The 24,326-nt window shown below is 40.0% G+C and overlaps 1 protein-coding gene across 1 annotated transcript in view; it reads right to left on the bottom strand.

Annotated features, from left to right (window-relative positions):
* The window catches only part of DNAH3 (dynein axonemal heavy chain 3), a 248,499-nt gene that overhangs the window by 20,292 nt on the left and 203,881 nt on the right, over positions 1-24,326 (bottom strand). The window contains exons 52-54 of the mRNA XM_027527056.1: positions 11,474-13,615; positions 3,981-4,206; positions 625-869 (exon numbers count right to left, since the gene is read on the bottom strand). Coding sequence (XP_027382857.1) covers positions 625-869; positions 3,981-4,206; positions 11,474-13,615 — 2,613 coding nt within the window. The remainder of the gene's footprint in view (positions 1-624; positions 870-3,980; positions 4,207-11,473; positions 13,616-24,326) is intronic.

Genomic DNA, 24,326 nt, shown 5'->3' with positions numbered 1-24,326 from the left:
GAAATGATATGAATATCCATCCATTCTCCATGAGAAAAATAATCCATCCTTAAAATCATGGTGACTTGGGATCTGTATTTAGTTTGATGATCTGTTCCAACAAGAATACTAAGTCACTTAAGTTAGGCCATGGATAGGTTACATTAATAAAGAAATTTATGTTTATTTTTTTCAAGGAGAAGCACAGACAGATTTCACAGTTGTATTTCTTTCACTGTTATGCACATGTATAGAGAGCAACCTAAACTGTTATAAATCACCTGGTAAAAATTCCCTGCAGAATGGCCATTGTACCCAAGCCAGGCAAATACACACCAAAGGGAAGAGCTTTCAATCTTCTCATTATCACATAACTTCAGTAATTAGGAGACCTCTGATTCTGGGGCATCACCTCTTTCCCTGACCCTGATCCTAATCTGGCACAGACACTCAGTGAAATTAATTTCAGATAAACAACAAATCATATTTAGTATAAATATGCCCCAAATATTACATGGAATGTACTTATACCTTATCTTTTTTCTTACACCTTATTTTACTGGCAACCCTGACTACAAACTTGAATGCATTTCTGCATCTGTGTGATCTTTCCCCCAGCAATCCAGGTATGCTGTCACCTCTCACCTAGGGGTCCAAAGTTTCTCCTCTCTTGAACGATGGCATGGAAGAAGCAAAGGCCAAACAATAGCTTTTGCCACATCACTGCTTTGGTACAGCTTTGGAAGAACACAGGGTCTGAGATGGGGTCATTGAGGTAAGAGCGCAAAAGATTGGCCCGGAGCCCTTTAGGGGGCTCATTGGTCATTTTAATCCCATTCTGGAGGATGCTGACTGGAAACTTCTCTGATGGATAGCTGGTTAACCAGAGTCTAGAAAAGAAACAGATCCAATTATTTAGAGCAATGTAATACATATATTAAAAAACAGTAACAAAAAAATAGCTACCATTTTTTTAATACTCTGATAGATGTTGAACCCAATGCTGAGAATTTATGTCCCTTCATTTTCTTTAATCCTCACAGCCACCCTCTGATTTACCATCCCCTTTACCAGTGAGGAAACAGAGGTATAGCAAGGTCAAGTGGGGCTTTCAAGGACACACCTTGTTTCTTGCTTCCAGATTACTCACAGTCTTGCTGCTGGGGGTGTCAGGGGCAGGGTGGGGGGATGCGGAAGAGGCGAAGGGAAATGGGAGCTGAGGAGGGGAGAAAGGACAAGCAAACAGTGCCAAGAAGTTTTAAAATCTAGACTGCAGGGAGGGAGGGCAGTAATAGGCTGTGGGGATACATGGGGTGGGGAGAGCAGATGTCTGCAAACTACTGAGTCAAATCTAGCCTTAACCTATTTTTATAAATAAAGTTTTATTGGAACATGGCCACACCCCTTTATTTACAAATTATTTAGGGATGCTTTCATGCTACAACAGCTGAGTTGAATAGCTGCATTTGACAATATGGCCTGCAAAGCCTAAAATATTCACTATCTGGCCCCTTACAAGAAAAGTCTGCTGACTTCTGTCATAGAGGCCAGTGGCATTTGAAATGGGTCTTGAGAATACGGAAGATTTTTTTCCTTAAATAATAAAGTTTTACCTATGTCTGTAAAAAAATGAGAACATAGGCAAAAGTATTTAGTAAGAAACATATATATATATATATAATTTTACCATCTACAGCTTAACATGTAAGCATATTGTTTTTCATTTGCTTTTCTTACTCAGGCTCAAGCTACATATATACTGTGGCATCTGTTTTGTTTCATTTTTGTGGGGTTGTTTTGTTAGACATTAGAAAGGTTTCCAACAGGCAGATTTGGGGGTGAAAAGTCATTAAAGACACAGGCTGAGCAACCACATGGAGGAAGAAAAGTTGGGGATGTGGTAAGGGCTGGTGAGCAGCCTGCTATGGTCCAAGTACAGGGCTCAGAGGGGAAGGAGAGGCCATAAACTGGTGGCCTATGACCTGACCTCAGTTTGCAGCTGGCTGATGTTTAACTCTCACCATGCAAACCAACATAATGCTGCAACATATTTTTGAAGTAGTTGCCAACTTTTACAAATCTAGGGCTTTCTTTTAAAATTCTGGCCTCCCTGGTGGCTCAGACGGTAAAGCGTCTGCCTACAATGTGGGAGACCCGGGTTGAATCCCTGGGTTGGGAAGATCCTCTGGAGAAGGCAATGGCAACCCACTCCAGTACTCTTGCCTGGAAAATCCCATGGATGGAGGAGCCTGGTAGACTACAGTCTATATGGGGTTGCAAAGAGTTAGACACGACTGAGTGACTTCACTTTCTTTCTTTAAAATTCTGGTTTCCCATCTTTCCTTTAAAATAATCAGAAAATCTGGACACAAGAGGCCTTCATGCCTGCTTGGCAACAGTTAGCTGTCACTGGGCAGGAGTAGCTCATCTCTATGGGGCATGTGCTTCTAGTTTAACCACAGTCCCCACCACTCCCTACTGATATTCAACTGAGGCTGAATGTCCATGATGATAGCTACGGCAGTGTGGAAAGTGGAATATTTCTCGTGCCCAAATCCTCTTCAGTCATTTATGTTACATTGCTGGCTTGTGTAAGCACTTAAGCTTGTGACTTTGGGGTTAAGTTAAAAGTGAAAGTGAAAGTGAAGTCGTTCAGTTGTGTCCGACTCTTTGCGATCCCATGGACTGTAGCCTACTAGGCTCCTCCATTCACGGAATTTTCCAGACAAGAGTACTGGAGTGGGTTGCCATTTCCTTCTCCAACTTTGGGGTCAAGAAGTCTTAGATGTCAACATGAATAATTTTTCTTCATTGAGTATGTAACTGATAATAAATGAAACAACTCAGCATCCCATACAAAATAGAATTCTTGAAATTAATGGATTCCCTCTTAAACTTCTACATTAATCTTGTATGAGCCTTACATGAATACAATCAACTATGGCCTAATCTGGCTTTGTAAATAAACACCAAACACTTTTCTATTTTCAGGCAGACATAACTAAAATAAAAATAACTAGCAAACTTTGTTGCCTAGTACAGGATTTGGCAAACTTTTCCTATGAAGGATCAAACAGTAAGTGGTTTAGACTTGGCGTGCCATATGGTCTCTGTCACAATTACTTGAAGCATAGAAGCAGTTGTAGACAATATGTGAGTGAATATGATTATATTTCAATAAAACTATAACTCTATTTATAGACACTGAAATTTAATTTTATATAATTTTCACATGTCATGAAATATTATTCTTCTTTCTATTTTTTCAACCATAAAAAAATGTAAAGCTATTCTTAGATTGTAAGCTATATAAACACAGGCTGCAGACTGGATTTGGACATAGTTTGCTCACCCCGGTCCAGAATAATTAGATCACTGAAAATCTAAGTTAAAAGACTTGAAAGCCTATCTGGTTCATTTCATCATTCTCTAAATGCAAAAATTTAGGCCTAGTCTTGCTGGACTTTAAAGTTCATAGAAAATGAACGGCTGCTTCCAAGACTGATTAAAATTCCATGGATCTCCAGAAATAGAAGATAGAGCAAGTAGCGAGATTACAGGTGGGATTTTTTTTTTTTTTTGACCAATAAGTTTTAAAACTAACTTGCTGGTATTAAATCTATCTTTTCAGACATATATCATATCACCTCCCTACAACAGTTTCTCACAGCATATACCCCAGAATCACAAGATAACTTCTTGGTGTTTCCTTTGCTTTTACAAATGTTGTCCCTTTTGTCTGGAATGTCCTTCCTGGAAAATTCCTGTTTATCTTTCAATACTCAAGGCCTTCCTCAACTTTTCCTTCCTTGTCCATTCTTGTTCAAACAAGTACAGCAAGGACTGCATGGTATCAACATTATTCATATATGGTCTGCCTTCTGCTAGACTGAGAGCTTCTTAAGAGTTGAACTGTGTCTTGTTTGGATTCCCAGTCATTACCATGACATCTGGAGCTCAAGACTGGGGCCCAGAGACACAGTGGTGGGACAACATCTCACCTGAATCCCACGTTGGTGCTCTCAGGAACAATCACCTCCTCACAGATCTTCTCCAGAGAAGGCATCCAGCTTGTGGCCAGATGACAATTCTGTAAGACCACCCAGGTCCCATCTCTGATGGCACTGTTGATCATTTTGGCAGCAATAGGGCCTTGGCCTTGGCCAAGGGAGATGGTCTGTGTTTTGGTACCTCCCATGCCAAGATCATCAGCAAATTTCAGCAGGCCTGAGATCAGGAAGAAAAAGGACTTTTGAAAGAGAACAGGCTACTTAAGACCATATTAACAATAACAACACAGAAAAGGGGGTTTACATTTCATTTTTAGTGGAGTATAGTTGATCTGGCTTCCCCTGTGGCTCAGATAGTAAAGAATCTGCCTGCAGTGCCAGAGACCCAAGTTCGATCCCTGGGTCGGGAAGATCTCTTGGAGAAGGAAATGGCTATCCATTCCAGTATTTTGGGCTTCCCTGGTGGCTCAGACGGTAAAGAGTTTGCCTGTGGTCCGGGGGACCAGGTTTCGATCCCTGGGTTGGGAAGATCCCCTGGAGAAGGAAATGGCAATCCACTCCAGTGTTCTTGCCTGGAAAATCCCATGGGTGGAGGAGCCTAGCAGGCTACAGTCCATGGGGTCTGTGTTAGCTTCAAGTCCACAACAAAGTAAGTCAATTACACAAATACATGTATCCACTCTTTTTTAGATTCTTTTCCCATATAGGTCATTACAGAATATTAAAAAGAGTTCCCTGTGCTATACAGTAGGTCCTTATTAGTTATATGTGTATGTGTCAATCCCAATCTCCCAGTTTATCCCTACCCTCTTTGCCCACTGGTAACTATATTTGTTTTCTACATCTGTGACTCTGTTTCTGCTTTGTAAATAAGTTAATTTAGGAACTGGGCTTTTACAAACTTACTAGGAAAACTGGTATTTGGACAGTGAAATTTCAAGTAGGTCTCTTTCACATCTCTCTTCCTCAGAGGCAGCCAGTGTTATATTTTGTTTGTGAGTTTTTCTTCTTTAATGATTTTTCAGTTCAGTTCAGTTCAGTTCAGTCGTTCAGTCATGTCTGACTCTTTGTGACCCCATGAATCAGAGCACACCAGGCCTCCCTGTCCATCACCAACTCCCAGAGTTCACACAAATTCATGTTCATTGAGTCAGTGATGCCATCCAGCCATCTCATCCTCTGTCATCCCCTTCTCCTCCTGCCCCTAATCCCTCCCAGCATCAGGGTCTTTTCAAATGAGTCAATTCTTCACATGAGGTGGCCAAAGTATTGGAGTTTCAGCTTTAGCATCAGTTCTTCCAATGAACACCCAGGGCTGATCTCCTGTAGAATGGACTGGTTGGATCTCCTTGCAGTCCAAGGGACTAGCAAGAGTCTTCTCCAACACCACAGTTCCAAAGCATCAATTCTTCAGCGCTCAGCTTTCTTCACAGTCCAACTCTCACAATCCATACATGACCACAGGAAAAACCATAGCCTTGACTAGACAGACCTTTGTTGGCAAAGTAATGTCTCTGCTTTTGAATATGCTTTCTAGGTTGGTCATAACTTTCCTTCCAAGGAGTAAGCGTCTTTTAATTTCATGGCTGCAATCACCATCTGCAGTGATTTTGGAGTCCCCAAAAATAAAGTTTGACACTGTTTCCATTGTTTCCCCATCTATTTCCCATGAAGTGATGGGACCAGATGCCATGATCTTAGTTTTCTGAATGTTGAGCTTTAGGCCAACTTTTTCACTCTCCTCTTTCACTTTCATCAAGAGGCTCTTTAGTTCCTCTTCACTTTCTGCCATAATGGTCATGTCATCTGCATATCTGAGGTTATTGATATTTCTCCCAGCAATCTTGATTCCAGCTTGTGCTTCTTCCAGCCCTGCATTTCTCATGATGTACTCTGCATGTAAGTTAAATAAGCAGGGTGATAATATACAGCCTTGACGTACTCCTTTTCCTATTTGGAACTAGTCTGTTGTTCCACATCCAGTTCTAACTGTTGCTTCCTGACTTGCATACAGATTTCTCAAGAGGCAGGTCAGGTGGTCTGGTATTCCCATCTCTTTCAGAATCTTCCACAGTATATTGTGATCCACACAGTCAAAGGCTTTGGCATAGTCAATAAAGCAGAAATAGATGTTTTTCTGGAACTCTCTTGCTTTTTCTATGATCCAGTGGATGTTGGCAATTTGATCTCTGGTTCCTCTGCCTTTTCTAAAACCAGCTTGAACATCTGGAAGTTCACGGTTCACGTATTGCTGTAGCCTGGCTTGGAGAATTTTGAGCATTACTTTGCTAGCATGTGAGATGAGTGCAATTGTGAGGTAGTTTGAGCATTCTTTGGGATTGCCTTTCTTTGGGATTAAAATGAAAACTGACTTTTTCCAGTCCTGTGGCCACTGCTGAGTTTTCCAAATTTGCTGGCATATTGAGTGCAGCACTTTCACAGCATCATCTTTTAGGATTTGAAATAGCTCAACTAGGTGTGTTTCTTTTATGGTCTGTCTCAGAGACAATATTAATCTGCGAGGATTGCCATAACAAATAACCAAAGATTGGATGACTTAAACAACAGAAATTTATTTTCTCTCTGCACTGGAGGCTAGAAATAAAAAATCAAAGTGCTGACAGGCATGGTTTCCTCTAAGGCTTCTTTTCCTGGCTTGTTTGTGGCCATTTTCTCCTCACATCGGTAAAGCGTCTGTATAGAATGCCAGAGACCTGGGTTCGATCCCTGGGTTGGGAAGATTCCCTGGAGAAGAAAATGGCAATCCACTCCAGTACTATTGCCTGGAAAATCCCATGGATAGAAGAGCCTGGTAGGCTACAGTCCATGGGGTCGCAAAGAGTCGGACACGACTGAGCGACTTCACTTTCACTTTCTCCTCACATCATCTTCTCATTGTGTCCTTGCATGGACTTCTCCCTGTCATTGTATCTGTGTTCTAATCTGCTAAGGACATCAGTCATATTGGATTAGGACCTACCCTAATGACCTCACAATTAACTATTTAAAAACCTTATCTCCAAATACAGTCACATTCTGAGGTATTAGGAATTATGTCTTTAACATACAGACTTGGGAGGGACAAATTCAGCCCATAATATCCTCATAATCCTGGGGGGAGGTATTAATTCTCTTAATTGTTTGATGTGCTGATTATCCCTTATAGTAATGTGCTTCCTCACATAGTTTATATTTTTTTTTTTTATTGTCAGTTCACAATCAGCAAGTTTGTGTTATTCTGTGGGAGTCTGACATACTGTGGGTTTAAGGAGTGCCCTAACAGAACAATTTCGTATACACAATCACTAGTGTCCCCAGGGTTTTCCCATTCTGGATCAGTTTTATGGGAAATTTCTCAGCTTGAGAATCGCATACCACAGGGTACTATAACTCTAAAACCCTCATCTGCATATAGCCTAGGCTTGGTATTTTAATTTCTCACAGAACAATTGTTGCTTTTTTGTTTTTACCCAGGCTCTAGGCCAGTGACAAGCTTCTGCATTGCTTCCTGATTCAGTAGCCTAAATTTCAGACTTCTATGGGAAAAAAATACATGAATTTGAAACAAAACAAATAAAACTTCTAGAAATGGAAAGCATTGTTATTGAAGATAAAAATTCAATGTGGAAGTGTTACTCTCTCCCATTGTGTCTAATTCCTTGTGACCATATGGATTGTAGCCCATCAGGCTCCTCTGTCCATGGGATTCTCCAGGCAAGAATACTGGAGAGGGTAGCCATTCCCTTCTCCAGGGGATCTTCCTGACCCAGGGATCAAACCTGGGTGTTCCGCATTACAGGTGAATTCTTTACCATCTGAACCACCAGGGAAACCCAAAGATCACATGAAGTCCTTCGAGCCACAGGTCCTATGCTTGGTCTGGGAAGACTGTCACGGAGCAACATTAAGCCTTTGTGCCACAACTACTGAGCCCCATGTGCTGCAACTACTGAAGCCCATGCATAAGAGCCTGTGCCCCGCAACAACAGAAGCCTCCTCAATGCACTTCCATGAAGAGTAGCCCCTGCTCGCTACAAATATAGAAAGCCCATGTGCAGCAATGAAGACCCACTGCAACCAAAAAGAAATACATTTTCAAAATTAGCATAAAAAAAGCAGGTTGAATGCAGCCAAAAAGAGAATGAGTGGAAAGTAAGGTCTGCAATCAATGATGTACTCAGTAGTGACAGGAACCCTAGGTTTCCAAATACCATGACCCAATAAAGGAATTGGGAGTTCCTTGGAGAAACACTTGTTCAAGATAAGCCTGAATGATATATGGTAGTTCTACACAGCAAGGACGTTATCAAAAACTACTGGGGTTATGTGAAAAGCATATAGCCATGGAGGTACTCCTATCCTAATAGGCTAAAGGATGAATAATCTGAGCATCAAAAAGAATGATGGCAGGAGTGGAGTAAAACACTGCTATATGTGAAACATCCACTATGTTAAAACCCATGCACTAATAAATGTACCAGAAAACCACCTTCTTCGTGCTTTCAATACTCTGAAAGCTGGTAAATAGAGTATGAGCCAAGAACCTTTGCTTCCTGGGTAAACCAAAGAGTTGATAAAGAAAAATTCTTCTTTATGGAAGAGTTCCAGCTAATTTATGAGGGAGGAATGATAGAATTAAATTCTCATCATTTTGCAGTCCCTAATGCAATAATGCATCTGGGTAATGATTTTCTAAGGCCAGTAAAACCATTAGGTCATTGGTTCCCAACATTGGCTGCATGTTGAAATTATTTGAAAAGCTTTATAAAACACAATGCCTGGGTCTAACCTACAAAGATTTTAATTTAATTGGTAGAAGGCAAGGCCTGCACATGAAGATTTTCTTTTTTTCAGTTTTTAATTAAGATGTTCTCTTTATTTCATTCTCATTCTTGAAAGATAGACTTTATGTTTGCATATTTTCCTTTAGCACAATGATGGCATTATTCCACAAACTGCATTGTTGCTATTGAAACACTGGTTGCTAGTCTAACTGCTGTTCTTTATAGGTTATCTTGTTTTTCTCACTGGCTGCTTTTAATTTATTTTTATCAAAGCATATAGTTGATTTACAGTGTAGTGTTAGTTTCTGCTGTACAGCAAAGTGATTCTGTTATATATACATTCTTTTTTATATTCTTTTCCATTATGGTTTATCCTTGGCTACTGAATACATTCCTCTGTGCTATACAGTAGGGCCTTATTATTTATCCATTCTATATATAATAATTTTCATCTACTAACCCCAAACTTCCAAGCCTTCCTTTCCCAACCCCTCCTTGGCAATCACAAGCCTTTTCTCTATGTCTGTGAGTCTGGTTTTGTTTCATAGACAGGTTCATTTGTGCTGTATTTTAGATTATACATATAAGTGATATTATACAGTATTTATTTTTTCATGGAGATTTTCTTAAAGTTCTTTAGGTGATTTCAATGTGCAGCCAAGAGTGAGAGCCACCATATTAGGCGAAAGGCTGATGGGAAATTTTATAAAGGAGGCAGTAGAGGAGTATTGACGTGAATCCCACTGACAACTCGTGAACACACTGATCGATCTTAATGATAGACGACAACCAGACTGTATCTGTCTCCTAATACGACACACTATGAGGGACACAGCGTCTGCAGCTGCCTGGGACATCATCCAAGCTGAATCTGATGAAGCCTCTAGTAGAGAGGGACAGGAATAAGGAACATACAGCATTAGATTTTACAGCCCTGTTCTCTCCCAACACGTTATCATTTTACAGAGCATATTCTACGTGTTTCCTCCATTTCTTTTCTCTACTTTTCCTAGTTCCCCTCATTTTTCCTATATAAGCCTACCACAGAAACAACATAGGGGAAGAAGCAAGACGCTAGTAAGGGGTCATGAATTGAGCTTTGACAATAACAATAATTTAAGTGTTGGAACCTGGAAAAGTACCAGTTCATTTCAGCTCCTTCTTCTGATTTTCTCTGAAGTAGGCTTTCTAACAAGGTCAGAATACATGTCCAATTTCTGTTTTCACAGGAGAACTGCCAATCTGGCCACTTACATTTCTGGTATTCTTTTTTCAACAACAGAGAAAACTAAAGCTTTAAGAAAAACGAATCTGTTTCTATCAGTAACTCATACCCTTTTACGTGCACACACACTTTCTGGAAAATTACACAAACTACTAGTAGCAGTTATTTCTGGGAGAGTTAGGAGGAAGATGTACCTTTCGCTCTTCTAAACCCCAGTACTGTTTATATCATGGTCTGGATAATCCTTTGTTGTGGGGGCTGCCCTGGGCATCGTAGGCTGTTTAGCAGCATCCTTTACTTCTACCTACTAGATGCCAGTAGTACCCCCTATTTGTGAGAACAAAAATGTTCTCCCACTTCGCCAAATGTCTGTTGAGGTAACAAAATGGTCCTAATGGAGCCATAATCCTATGCTTTTTGCATTTTTTTTTTTTTTTTTACTACATGAGGCATCAATTACTCAAAAAATTTAAAGATTCAAAGAAGAGAAAAAGCATAGCTGAGAGGAACAATGGTCTGAGAAAATGGTCTAAGACAAAGGTGATAAACTAGCAGTCACCAGGCTATATCTAGCCCTGGCTAAGATGCTTTTGAACTGTGGTGTTGGAGAAGACTCTTGAGGGTCCCTTGGACTGCAAGGAGATCCAACCAGTCCATTCTGAAGGAGATCAGCCCTGGGATTTCTTTGGAGGGAATGATGCTGAAGCTGAAGCTCCAGTACTTTGGCCACCTCATGCAAAGAGTTGACTCATTGGAAAAGACTCTAATGCTGGGAGGGATTGGGGGCAGGAGGAGAAGGGGACAACAGAGGATGAGATGGCTGGATGGCATCACTGACTCGATGGACGTGAGTCTGAGTGAACTCCGGGAGTTGGTGATGGACAGGGAGGCCTGGCGTGCTGCGATTCATGGGGTCGCGAAGAGTCGGACATGACTGAGTGACAGAACTGAACTGAACCCTCTTAAAGTTTTTTTTAAAAAATTGAATGAGTTATCAAAATTTAAAAATGGGTGATTTCTGGGACTTCCCTGGTGGTCTAGTGGTTAAGAGTCTGCCTTGCAGTGCAGGGGACACAAGTTCAATGCCTGATCAGGGAACAGAGATCCCACATGCCTCAGAGTAACTAAGCCAGTAGACCATAATGAAAGATCCCACATGATGCAAAGAAGATGCCATATGCTGCAACTAAGACGTGATGAAGCCAAATAAATATTTTTTTAAATGGATGATTTCTACCTTTCTGGTTTCTCTTGAAGAAGCAGATAATCTGGTCATCCTAAGATCACATTATCAAATGGCACAATACAAAAGAGCTGCCCTCTTTAGGCCAGAAAAGAAGTCTTATGTTGTCCCAGCCCTGCCTTAGTCTGTTAATTGGAATGCCCTTCAAAGCCATTTGAGTTTGAGATTCCTGCTCAATAGAGACAAGCTATTGTTATCCATTAATATTCCTCACACAACATTCTACCCTTACCTGCCATTGGGTCTGCACCTGGAGATAACACGAATATCAACGGTGCACAGCAGTTGGAATCACTGTAGGACCCCTGGAGATCAAACGTAGGGGCTTCAATGTACACACTTCCCATGTGTTCAGCAATGAACCCCCGAATGGCTGGAATCATTTTGTCAGGCCGCAAACATCGGAGGATCACCATCCTCTCCAAACCATGAAGAAACTTCCAAGATCCAGGGAATGTTTCCTCATGGGGCCAGGCTGAGTCATAGATGAACTTCCATTCATTACCATTTTGTTCCAAATGTTCCATAAGGCCTTTCAGTTTTGGCAATGCCGATGCACGGACCACTTCTGCCCATGCCTTCTCAGACAGCCACTCAGAAACTGGGTTGGGAAAAGGGTTGTCCAAGGCAATGCCTCCAGTTAGAAGAAAGTACCAAATTTCCTCATTAATTTGCTTTTTCTCTTTCATGATTCCTATTGTCAAGAGGAGGGAGAAAAGCAGCTTGTCCTTCTCAAACAGAGAGCGGCAGACGTTGTTGTAGATGCTGAGGGTGAAATGATCAATGATGTACTCAATTCGTAGCTCTAGTTCCTCGCTCTTCTTGCTATGGGCCAGAGACTGTATGTAGAGGTTTATGAACCATGTCAGGGAGTACTGGTACATGGGTTCAATGTGGGCCAGGTCAGAGATACAAAAGAAGATGGTGGCAGAATGAACAGCCACTGGCTTGTAGCCCATACGGGTCTCATCGATCTGCGTTTCTGTCACTGAAGCAATTTCCTGTTTCTCAGAGATTTCTTCAGACAGCACTTTGGAAGAAGACAAAATTTTGATGGCAGTCTCATCCTCAAGTATGTTGCCCTCAGAAAGGGAAAGGACCTCCAATATCTTATCTTCAATTTCCTTTAGTTGTTTCTTGTTCTTGGCACTTTCCACAATCAACTTGTTCTTTTTCTCTTCAAGTTCTGGCTTCTCCTTGGCAGCCACAATGCCAAGGAGTTGATCTTGGAGGCCCAAGGGAGTGATCATAAAGTTGAGGAGACAGACTTTCACGGCCACCTCAGGGAGGTAATGTGGGTTCCTCAAACGGGTTGTGATATATAACTTAAAATCTCTGGAGTATTCGATGATGTTTTCACCAAGCCTCATGTACTCAACCCCTTGCTGTTTGAATGTGGACTTGAGCAAGATGGGTTCAATAAAGGCATCCAACTCTTCCCCAACATTTTCTAGTAAGACTGGGGTACCAAACTGCAGGGCGTGTTCTAGCGTCCTCACATAGTTGGTATCCGAGAACTTGATGACTGACAGCTTATTTGCTTTCTCCATATTCTTGATCCACTTATTGGCCTGCCCCTGAGGGTCAATCATTAAGGCCCAGCGTCTGGAATTGGATACAATGATGCCATTGTCAATGGAGAAGGAGTCAATGGGAAGCCCAGCAATCTGCCAGGCACGAATTTTTACAGGATCTCCTAATGTGTTGCTAAGACTGAAGTCACTGGAGCCAGGGATGACCTTGTCCTTACATTGCGCCAACCACTGCTTCTGGCACTCAGCCCGATAATCCACAGTAAAGGCCCCCAGGTAAGCCACAGTCCCAGAGGACAACAACACATCCCCCGTCAGATTAGTATAACGGATACCCAGCTGCCGAGCGGCTTCTGTCCATCTGTCTTTCTCTCCTCCAAGACCACTAATCAGTTTTTCTGCTCTGATCAGCTTTTGGGAACAGATTTCAATGTTTCCCTCCAGTGTCTTTTTCTTGGTATTCATCTCTTCAAAGTCGTCGTTCAGGGCCTGGAGGCGGTCTTCCACTAGCTTCAGCTCTGCTCGCTTCTGGTTCAGTTTCTGCATCTGTGTGTCCAGCTTCCCCTCAGCCTCCTTCAGCCGCTCCCGTTTGGGAGCCACCACTTTGGCCACACGATCATACACCTCCATGGCCCTCACCCACTTGCACAGACCCTCACATGCAGATGATACATTTTTAATTACAGCAGGCTGGAAATCTGGGTGATCGATAAACCTTTCCCGGATCCGCTTCATGATGACTGGGGGAATGTTGTCTTTGTCATATGTCTTGAGACTTTCCAAGAATTTCAGATCTCCGAGAATCTTTCTCGATACCCCCCAGTAATCTTCTATCATTTTACCTGTTTGGGACAAGAAGCAGAGATAAAGCTATTTTTAAAAAAATTTTATTGGAGGATAATTACTTACAGTGTTGTGTTGGCTTACTGCCATATAACAACATGAATCAATCAGAAGTGCACACATATCCCCTCCTTGAGCCTCCCTCCAAGCCTGCCCCTCCTGCCATCCCACCCCTCTGGGTTGTCACAGAGCCCTGGGATGAGCTCCCTGTGTTATATAGCAACTTCCTATTAGCTAAGAGATAAGACTATTATTAAGACATCCTGCCTGAAATTTGCAGCCCTGCAGGGGCTACTCCTCATATTTAGCAAACAAAACAAAACAAACAAACAAAAAACCCCCAAGATCCTACAGAGGAATTTTAGGGCAGAGAATATACATGTCATTACATATTTATTCAAGCTCATAGAATGTATAATACCAAGAGTGAAACCTAATGTAAACTATGGACTTTGGATGATAAGATGTGTCCATGTAGGTTCATCACCTATAACAAATATACCATTCTGATGGGAGATGTTAATAATAAGGGAGGCTATGCATGTGTGTGTGACTATACAGACCTATACAAGGTCTGTATAGTCAAAGTAATGATTTTTCCAGTTGCCATGTATGGATGTGACAGCTGGACCATAAAGAAGGCTGAGTACCAAAGAATTGATGCTTTCAAACCATGGTGTTGGAGAAGACTCTTGACAGTCCTTTGGATGGCAAGGAGCTTAAACTAGTCAATCCTAAAGGAAATCAACCCTGAATGTGCATTGGAAAGACTGATGCTGAAGTTGAAGCTCCAATACTTTGACCACCTGATGTGAAGAGCCTACTCATTAGAAAAGACCCCAATGCTGGTAAAGACTGAAAGGAGGAGGAGAAGGGGACAACAGAGGGCAGAATGGTTGGTTGGCATCATCAGCTCAATGCAGCTGAGTTTGAGCAAGCTCTGGGAAATGGTGATGGACAGGGAAGCCTGGTAAGTGAAGTCCATGGGGTCTTAAACAGCTGGACACTGTTGAATGACTGAACAACATGCAAGAGTAGGGGCAGGGGGTATATGAGACATTTTTGTATCTTCAACTCAATTTTTCTGTGACCTTAAAACCGCTCTTAAAAAAAAAAAAATGATCTTAAATCCCAAGCTCCTCTCCATCTCATCTTTGCCTTGCTCCCTGGTCTTTAATTACAAGAAGCTTCCTTCAACTTCCTGATGATCCCAAGTGCTTGCCTAACATGAGCTTTTCACCTAGGTTGTAAATGGCATCTAGCTGGCTCCTGAACAAACTTCAGGCTCACTTTAAAAGCCACCTCTATATGGAAAGGGTGAATTTAACTCAGATGACCATTATATCTACTACTGTGGGCAGGAATCCCTTAGAAGAAATGGATTAGCCATCATAGTCAACAAAAGAGTACAAAATGCAGTACTTGGATGCAATCTCAAAAACGACAGAATGACCTCTGTTTATTTCCAAGGCAAACCATTCAATATCACGGTAATCCAAGTCTATGCCCCAACCAATAATGCTGAATAAAGTGAAGTTGAATGGCTCTATGAAGACCTATAGGACCTTTCAGAACTAACACCCAAAAAAGATGTCCTTTTCATCATAGGGGACTGGAATGCAAAAGTAGGAAGTAAAGAAACACCTAGAGTAATAGGCAAATTTGGCCTTGGAGTATGGAATGAAGCAGGGCAAAGGCTAATAGAGTTTTGCCAAAAGAATACACTGGTCATAGCAAACATCCTCTTCCAATAACACAAAAGAAGACTCTAATGGACATCACCAGATGGTCAACACTGAAATCAGATTGATTATATTCTTTGCAGCCAAAGATGGAGAAGCTCTATACAGTCAGCAAAAACAAGACCAGGAGCTGACTGTGGCTCAGATCATGAACTCCTTACTGCCAAATTCATACTGAAATGGAAGAAAGTGGGGAAACCCACTAGACCATTCAGGTATGACCTAAATCAAATCCTTTATGATTATACAGTGGAAGTGAGAAATAGATTTAAGGGACTAGATCTGATAGATAGAGTGCCTGATGAACTATGGACGGAGATTCATGACATTGTACAGGAGACAGGAATCAAGACCATCCCTAAGATAAAAAAATAAAAAAAGCAAAATGGCTGTCTGAGGGGGCCATACAAATAGCTGTGAAAAGAAGAGAAGTGAAAAGCAAAGGAGAAAAGGAAAGATATACCCATGTGAATGCAGAGTTCCAAAGAATAGCAAGGAGAGATAAGAAAGCATTCCTCAGTGATCAGTGCAAAGAAATAGAGGAAAACAATTGAATGGGAAAGACTAGAGATCTCTTCAAGAAAATCAGAGATACCAAGGGAAATTTCATGCAAAGATGGGCTCAATAAAGGATAGAAATGGTATGGACCTAACAGAAGCAGAAGATATTAAGAAGTGCTGGCAAGAATACACAGAAGAACTGTACAAAAAAGATCTTCATGACCCAGATAATCACGATCGTTTGATCACTCACCCAGAGCCAGACATCCTGGAATGAGAAGTCAAGTGGGCCTTAGGAAGTATGACTAAGAACAAAGCTATTGGAGGTGATGGAATTCCAGTTGAGCTCTTTCAAATCCTGAAAGATGATGCTGTGAAAGTGCTGCACTCAATATGCCAGCACATTTGGAAAACTCAGCAGTGGCCACAGGACTGGAAAAGGTCAGTTTTCATTCCAATCCCAAAGAAAGGCAGTGTCAAAGAATGCTCAAACAACCACACAATTTTGCACTCATCTCACACACTAGTAAAGTAATGCTCAAAATTCTCCAAGCCAGGCTTCAGCAATACATGAACCATGAACTTCCAGATGTTCAAGCTGGTTTTAGAAAAGGCAGAGGAACCAGAGATCAAATTGCCAACATCTGCTGGATCATGGAAAAAGCAAGAGAGTTCCAGAAAAACATCTATTTCTGCTTTATTGACTATGCCAAAGCCTTTGACTGTGTGGATCACAATAAACTGTGGAAGATGCTGAAAGAGATGGGAATACCAGACCACCTGATCTGCCTCTTGAGAAACCTATATGCAGGTCAGGAAGCAACAGTTAGAACTGGACATGGAACCACAGACTGGTTCCAAATAGGAAAAGGAGTACGTCAAGGCTGTATATTGTCACCCTGCTTATTTAACTTATATGCAGAGTACATCATGAGAAATGCAGGGCTGGAAGAAGCACAAGCTGGAATCAAGATTTTTGGGAGAAATATCAATAACCTTAGATATGCAGATGACACCACCCTTATGGCAGAGAGTGAAGAAGAACTAAAGAGCCTCTTGATGAAAGTGAAAGAGGAGAGTGAAAAAGTTGGCTTAAAGCTCAACATTCAGAAAACTAAGATCACAGAATCCAGTCCCATCACTTCATGGCAAATAGATGGGGAAACACTGAAAGCAGTGGCTGGCTTTATTTTCTTGGGCTCCAAAATCACTGCAGATGGTGATTGCAGCCATGAAACTAAAAGACGGTTACTCCTTGGAAGGAAAGTTATGACCAACCTAGACAACATATTCAAAAGCAGAGACATTACTTTGCCAACAAAGGTCTGTCTAGTCAAGGCTATGGTTTTTCCAGTGGTCATGTATGGATTTGAGAGTTGGACTGTGAAGAAAGCTGAGCGCCGAAGAATTGATGCTTTTGAACTGTGGTGTTGGAGAAGACTCTTGTGAGTCCCTTGGACTGCAAGGAGATCCAACCAGTCCATCCTAAAGGAGATCAGTCCTGGGTGTTAATTGGAAGGACTGATGTTGAAGCTGAAACTCCAATACTTTGGCCACCTGATGCAAAGAGATGACTCATTTGAAAAGACCCTGATGCTGGGAAAGATTGAGGGCAGGAGAAGAAGGGGTTGACAGAGGATGAGATGGTTGGATGGCATCACTGACTCAATGGCCATGAATTTGGATAAACTCCAGCAGTTGGTGATGGACAGGGAGGCCTGGCATGCTGTGGTTCATGGGGTCGCAGAGTCGGACATGACTGAGTGACTGAACTGAAATGAACTGAACTATGGAGTATTTTCTTTCATCTCAGAGGCTAGAATATCCATAAATGCTTTATAGATTGCAGAAATGGGAATCTGTGATTTTTTTTTTTTTGGTTTAGTTTTAACTGTGTGCTTCTCCCTCAAAGCTGTAACCTTCTGGGGGAGGGCAACAAGATTGCAGAGTAGTATGATACTGAGCTTACTTCCTCTCATGAACATATTAAAAAATACATCTACATGTGGAGCAAATTTCTTTGAAAACCAACTGGAGACTGGCAGGAAGACTCTTTGACAACCGAGGCTGTAAACAAAGATCCACATGGAGCTGTTCAGGAAGGGAGGAAATGCAATCAGGTTGGGACATGTGCCCCTGGGAGGTGACATTAGAGGTATCATAATTGTAATGGCAAAAATTAAAGATAGAGAATTCTAAAAGCAGCAAAAGAAAGGCAGAGTCACATACAAGGGAACTCCCATAAGGGTATCAGTTGATTTTTCTGCTGAAATTTTGCAAGCCAGAAGGCAGTGAAATTATATATTTAAAGTCCTGAAAGGAAAAACCCTACAACCTAGGATACTCTCCTAGCAATACTATCATTCATAATTGAAGGAGAGATAAAAACTTCTCAGACAAGCAAAACCTAAGATTTCATCAATACTAGCCAAATCTAAAAGAAGTGTTAAAGTGTCTTCTTTAAGTGGAAAAAAAAAAAGACTATAACAAGAAGTAAGAATTTATAGGAAATGAAAATCCCACTAATAAAGGCAAATATATAGTATAGGCTGTGGATCAATCAGTTAAATAAGCTAGTATGAGGATTAAAAGACAAAAAATTGTTTAATCAACTATATCTACAATAATCAGTTAAGGGATAAACATGAAGATGTACAATGACATCAAAAACACAAAACATGAAGGAAGGGAGTGAAAATATAAATATTTTAGAATGTGTTTGTATTTAAATGACTATCACATTTAAACAAGTAGATACACTTTATAGGTCAACACATATTACCCCTATGGTAACCACAAATCAAAATCAAAAATCTATGATAGATACAACAATAAATAGAAAGGAACAGGGCATAAGGATAAAAGAAAATGATCAAACCATAAGGGAAGAGGCTAAAAGAAGGAAATAACTGAAAAAACTACAAGCACAACCAGAAAAGAAGTAAAAAAAAATCTCAATAAGTTTATAGTTATCAATAATCATTTTAAATGTCAATGGACTAAATTCTCCAATAAAAAGACATAGAATGACTGATTGGATTAAAAAAAAAACAACAAAAAAACCAAGACTGCTGCTAATAAGAGATTCTTCTTAGAGCTAAAGACACACAGGCTGAAAATGAGGGGATGATAAAGGTATTTCACAAAATGAAAATGAAAAGTGGGTGTAGCAACACTCATATCAGATAAAATAGACTTTAAAACAAAGTCTAGTGAGATGCAGAAGCAGTTAACACACTATGTAAATATGGACCTTTTAAAATTAAATCGTTATGGGAAATGCTTTCAGTTCAGCAACATCGTAGCTATTTGTTAGTTCTTTTGTGTTGTCTTATCAAAGTTTAATGGATACAGTTCCATAATGTTGATGTGTTTGTGTGTATATTCGATTTTTATAAAGATGGTAGTAAGTCAATAAAAAAAAAATAAAATAAAGTCTATAGCAAAAGAAAAACAAGACCATTGTATAATGATAAAGGGATCCATACAAGAAGAAAATATAACATTTGTTAACATATATGCACCTAATACAGGAGCATACAAATATATAAAGCAAATATTAACAGACATAGGGGAGAAACTGACATTAATACACTAATAGGAGGGACTTTAGTAACACCTTACTTACGTAATTAGATCATCCAGAGAGAAAATGAATAAAGAAACAGTGGTCTTAAATGACACATTAGACCAATCGGACTTAACAATGTCTAGAGGAAATTCCAACCCAAACCAGCAGAATACACATTCTTTTCAAGTGCTCATGGAATGTTCTCCAGGATAGATCACATGCTAGGCAATAAAACAAGTCTTGACAAATTTAAGAAGCTAGAAATTATATCAAACTTTTTTATTTTTTCTGATCACAACAATATGAAACTAGAAAAATGATTACAGGGAGAAAAATGATAAAAACACAAAAATAAACTACTAAAAACCAATGGGTTGGTGAGGAAATCAAAGAAGAAATCAGAAAATACTTTGAGACAATTGAAAAGAAAAACACAATTTTCCAAAATCTATGGGACAAAACAAAAGCAGCTCTAAGAGAGAAGTTTATAGTGATATTGGCATACCTCAAGAAACAAGAAAAATCTCAAACAACCTAACCTGCCAACTAAAGGAATTAGAAAAAGAGAAAAAGAACAAAGCCCAAAGTTAGCAGAGGGAAGGAAACAATAAAGATCAAAGAAAGATAAATAAAATAGAGATAAAAATAGAAAAGATCAATGAAACAAAGTCCTAGCCACAGCAGTCAGGCAAGGAAAAGAAACAAAAGCATCCAAATTGGCAGGGACAAAGGAAAACTGTCATTATTTCCAGATAACACATATTATATATAGAAAACCCTGAAGTCTCCATGAAAAATTATTAGAACTGAAAAATAAATTCAGTAATGTTGCAGAGTACAGGATTAATATACAGAAATCTGTTGTTTTTCTATACATTAATAGTGAAAGAGAAAGCAAGAAACCAATCTCCTTAAAATCATCAAAAAGAATAAAATACCTAGGAATAAACTTAACCGAGGAGGTGAAAGACCTATACTGTGAAAACTATAAAACACTGTGGAGGGAAATTGAAGATGGTACAAATAAATGGAAAGATATCTCATGCTCATGAATTGAAAGAATTAATATTAAAATGTCCATATTACCCAAAGCAATCTAATGTAAAAACCTTTCAAAATATTAAAAACAGAACTAGAAAAAATAATCTTAAAATGTATATAGAACAACAAAAGACCCTGAGTAGCCAAAACAATATTGAGAAAAAAAGAACAAAGCGGAAATTATCTCAGTCCCTGACTTCAGACAATATTACAAAGCTACAGTAATCAAAACAGTATAGGACTGATAAAGCAAAACAGATGCAAAGATCAATGGAACAGAATAGACAGCCCAGAAATAAACATGTTCACTTGTGGTCAATTAATCCATGATATAGGAGATAAAAAGGGCTTCCCTGGTGACTCAGATGGTAAAGAGTCCACCTGCAATGTGGGGGACCTAGGTTGGGAAGATCTCCGGAGGAGGACATGGCAACCCACTCCAGTATTCTTGCCTGGAGAATCCCCATGGACAGAGGAGCCTGGGGGACCACAGTCTATGGGGTCACAAAGAGTCAGACATGATTGAGCAACTAAGCACAGCACAGGAGATAAGAATAAATAACAGGGAAAAGACAGTCTCTTCAATAAGTGGTGCTGGGAAAACTGGACAGCTACATGTAAAAGAATGAAATGGGAACACTTCCTAACACCATACACAAAGATAAACTCAAAATGGATTTAAAACTAAATATAAGACTAGAAACCATAAAATTCCTAGAATAAAACATAGGCAGAACACTCTTTGATATAAATCATAGCAATATTTTTTTGGATTCTTATCCCAAGGCAAAGGAAACAAAAGCAAAACAAAACTAAACAAATGGGATCTAATTAAGTTTAAAAGCTTTTGCACAGAAAAGGAAATGATGAACAAAACAAAAAGACAACCTACTGAAATGGGAGAAATTATTTGCAAATTGTATGACCAGTAAGAGGCTAATATCCATCTATAAACAGCTCATACAACTCCATATTTAAAACAACAATCCAATCAAAAAATGGGCTGAAGACTTGAATAGACATTTTTCCTGAGTAGACATGCAGATAGCTAACACACACTGAAAAGATGCCTAACATCACTAATTATTAGAGAAATGCAAATTGAAACCACAATGAGGTACCATGTCACACCTGTCAGAATGGTCATCATTAAAAAGACCACAAATAACAAATGTTGGAGAGGATATGGAGAAAAGGGAACTCTCAAATACTGTTATTGGGAATGTAAATTGGTGCAGCTACTATGGAAAACAGTATGGAGGCTCCACAAAAACCTAAAAATTGATCCAGCAATTCCACTCCTGGATACGTATCTGGAAAAAAACAAAGACAGTAATTCAAAAAGATATGTGCACCCCAATGTTCATGGACCATTACTTACAATAGTCAAGATATGGGAACAACCCAAGCGCCCATCAAGAGATGATGGGATTAAGAAGATATTGAATACAATGGAATATTACTGAGCTATAAGAAAGAATGAAATACTGCCATGTAGCAACATGGATGGGCTTGGGGGACATTGCTTAGTGAAATAAGTCTAACAGAGGAAGACAAGTACTGTATGTTATCACTTATATGTGGAATCTAAAAAATAAAACAAATGAATGAATACAACGAAACAGAAACAGACTCACAGATATGGAGAACAAAGTAGTGGTTACCAGTGGGGAGATGGAAGGGAGAGTAGCAATATAAAGGCAGGGGATTATGCAGTACAAACTGCTATGATTAAAGTAAGTAAGCTAAAGAATATATTGTACAACATAGGGAATATAGTCAGTATTTTATAGTAAGTTTATATAATCTATATAAATAGATTGTATCTATAATCTGCTGCTGCTGCCAAGTTGCTTCAGTGTCCGACTCTGTGCGACCCCATGGACTGCAGCCTACCAGGCTTCTCCGTCCATGGGATTCTCCAGGCAAGAACACTGGATGGGTTTGCCATTTCCTTCTCCAATATCTATAATCTATATAACCTATAATAATCTATAACCTAATAGATTATTAATAGATTATTAATAGATCTATAATCTATAATAATCTTGAGTCACTAGTTATACATTTAAAACTAATATAGTAAATCAATTATACATTTAAAAAATTGTTTGCTCCTTCTGTGTTTATTACAATCTGGCATAGTGCTTGATTATCAGTTTTTAACATGAATTTAATGAATGTTGCCCTTTTCCCCAGTCATACATGAAGAGGGCAACTGGATCCATAAGCATGTATTAATATTTTGAATATTCTTTTCCAAATATGGGAGGTGGGTCTGATAGAGCATGTTTTGTCATCCCTGGGAGGAATCAGTCCTTCTAGTGAGTGAGTGAGTGAGTGACTGAGTGTCTCCAGAGAAAGAGTGAGGGTAGGGGAAGCAACTTGCAGACTTGCAACCAGACAGAGGACTGTCCTCAGCCTGCGCTGAAATGAAACAGGGCCTTTGTTCACCTTAGCACCCCTCATGATGGCTAATAAATGAGTGAGCCCTGATCCCATCCTAGGAAGTGCTCCTTTTGTCAATGTGTTAGAAAAATATCAGTCTTTTTGATGATAAACCCTTGCCAAGCTCCACTCATCAAAAAATATCTGCTCAATGTTATGTGGCAGTCTGGATGAGAGGGGAGCTTGGGGTACAAAGGATACACGTATATGTATGGCTTAGTCACTTCACTGTTCACCTGAAACTATCACAATATTGATCAGCTAAACCCCACTACAAAATAAAAAGTTAAAAAAAAAAAAAGAGTTGTACTTGAGATATTGTATTATACAACAGGTCAAATATGTCCTGTTTCTAAACCAAGCTTAGACACTAAACAAATATTTCCAATGAAAGTTTTTCTTTGCATCCTAGGAAGTGATCTGCTTTGTTTAAATTTACGGTATCCAAAACTAATTTGGGCTTCCCTGGTGGCTCAAATGGTAAAAAATCTGCCTGCAATGTGGGAAGAATCTACCTGGGTTGGGAAGATCCCCTGGAGGAGGACATGGCAACCCACTCCAGTATTCTTGTCTGGAAAATCCCCATGGACAAAGGAGCCTAGCGGGCTACAGTCAGGAGTCTCAAAGAGATGGACACAACTGAGCGACTAAGTACAAAATCAATTTATTTGTGCTTTTGCTCCATCCCAATATACTGGCTAAATTCTGTGAGTTATTTTGTGAATAACATACAAAATTCACTTCAATTTTAAAATAAGAAAGGTGGATGATGCATCCTGTGGCCAACATCAGTGATCGAAGAAGAGAACTGATTTTTGAGACCTGCCCCTGCTTTGCATATTTCAGTAGTTCTCAATCTTGGCTGTGCCTTAGAATCACCTGGGAGCTTTAAGAAAAATACTAATGCTCAGGCCACACCCTAGGCTAAAGGAATAAGAGTCTCTAGGAGCGGGGGCAAGGGCATTAGCATTCTTTAAGTTCCCAGGTATACCAGGGTACAGCCAGAGTGGAAAAGCACTGGCTAGCTCATCTTTACTCAGACTCACTTATTACACCTCAGATGCTTCCCTAGAGTCTCCTGTAACATCCTCTCCCTATTTGTCCATTTCTGATCACCTCTGCATTTCTTCATGTGGTTTTTGTCCTGAAACCAGCCAAGGAAGAGGGAGTGCTATTCACTAGGAAGCAGAAGCCAGAGTCTCTAAAAGGAGGCATCAGGAATTTCTAACATTTCAGAAGTAATGGAGGAATAGCAGGACTGTTTGAAGGATACAAGGATTCAAAAGGCAAGAAATATCACAGGAGATGGTTTTTAAGTCCTTGTGCAGTTTTAAGACTCTTTAAGTACTCTTGCCTTGAAAATCCCATGGACAGAGGAGCTTAGTGCAGGCTACTATCCATGGGGTC

The sequence above is a fragment of the Bos indicus x Bos taurus genome, chromosome 25 (assembly GCF_003369695.1).
Source record: "Bos indicus x Bos taurus breed Angus x Brahman F1 hybrid chromosome 25, Bos_hybrid_MaternalHap_v2.0, whole genome shotgun sequence".
In the NCBI taxonomy this organism is placed as follows: domain Eukaryota; kingdom Metazoa; phylum Chordata; class Mammalia; order Artiodactyla; family Bovidae; genus Bos; species Bos indicus x Bos taurus.
Note: the sequence above shows the minus strand (reverse complement) of the source record. Positions and strands in the feature narration are given on the sequence as shown.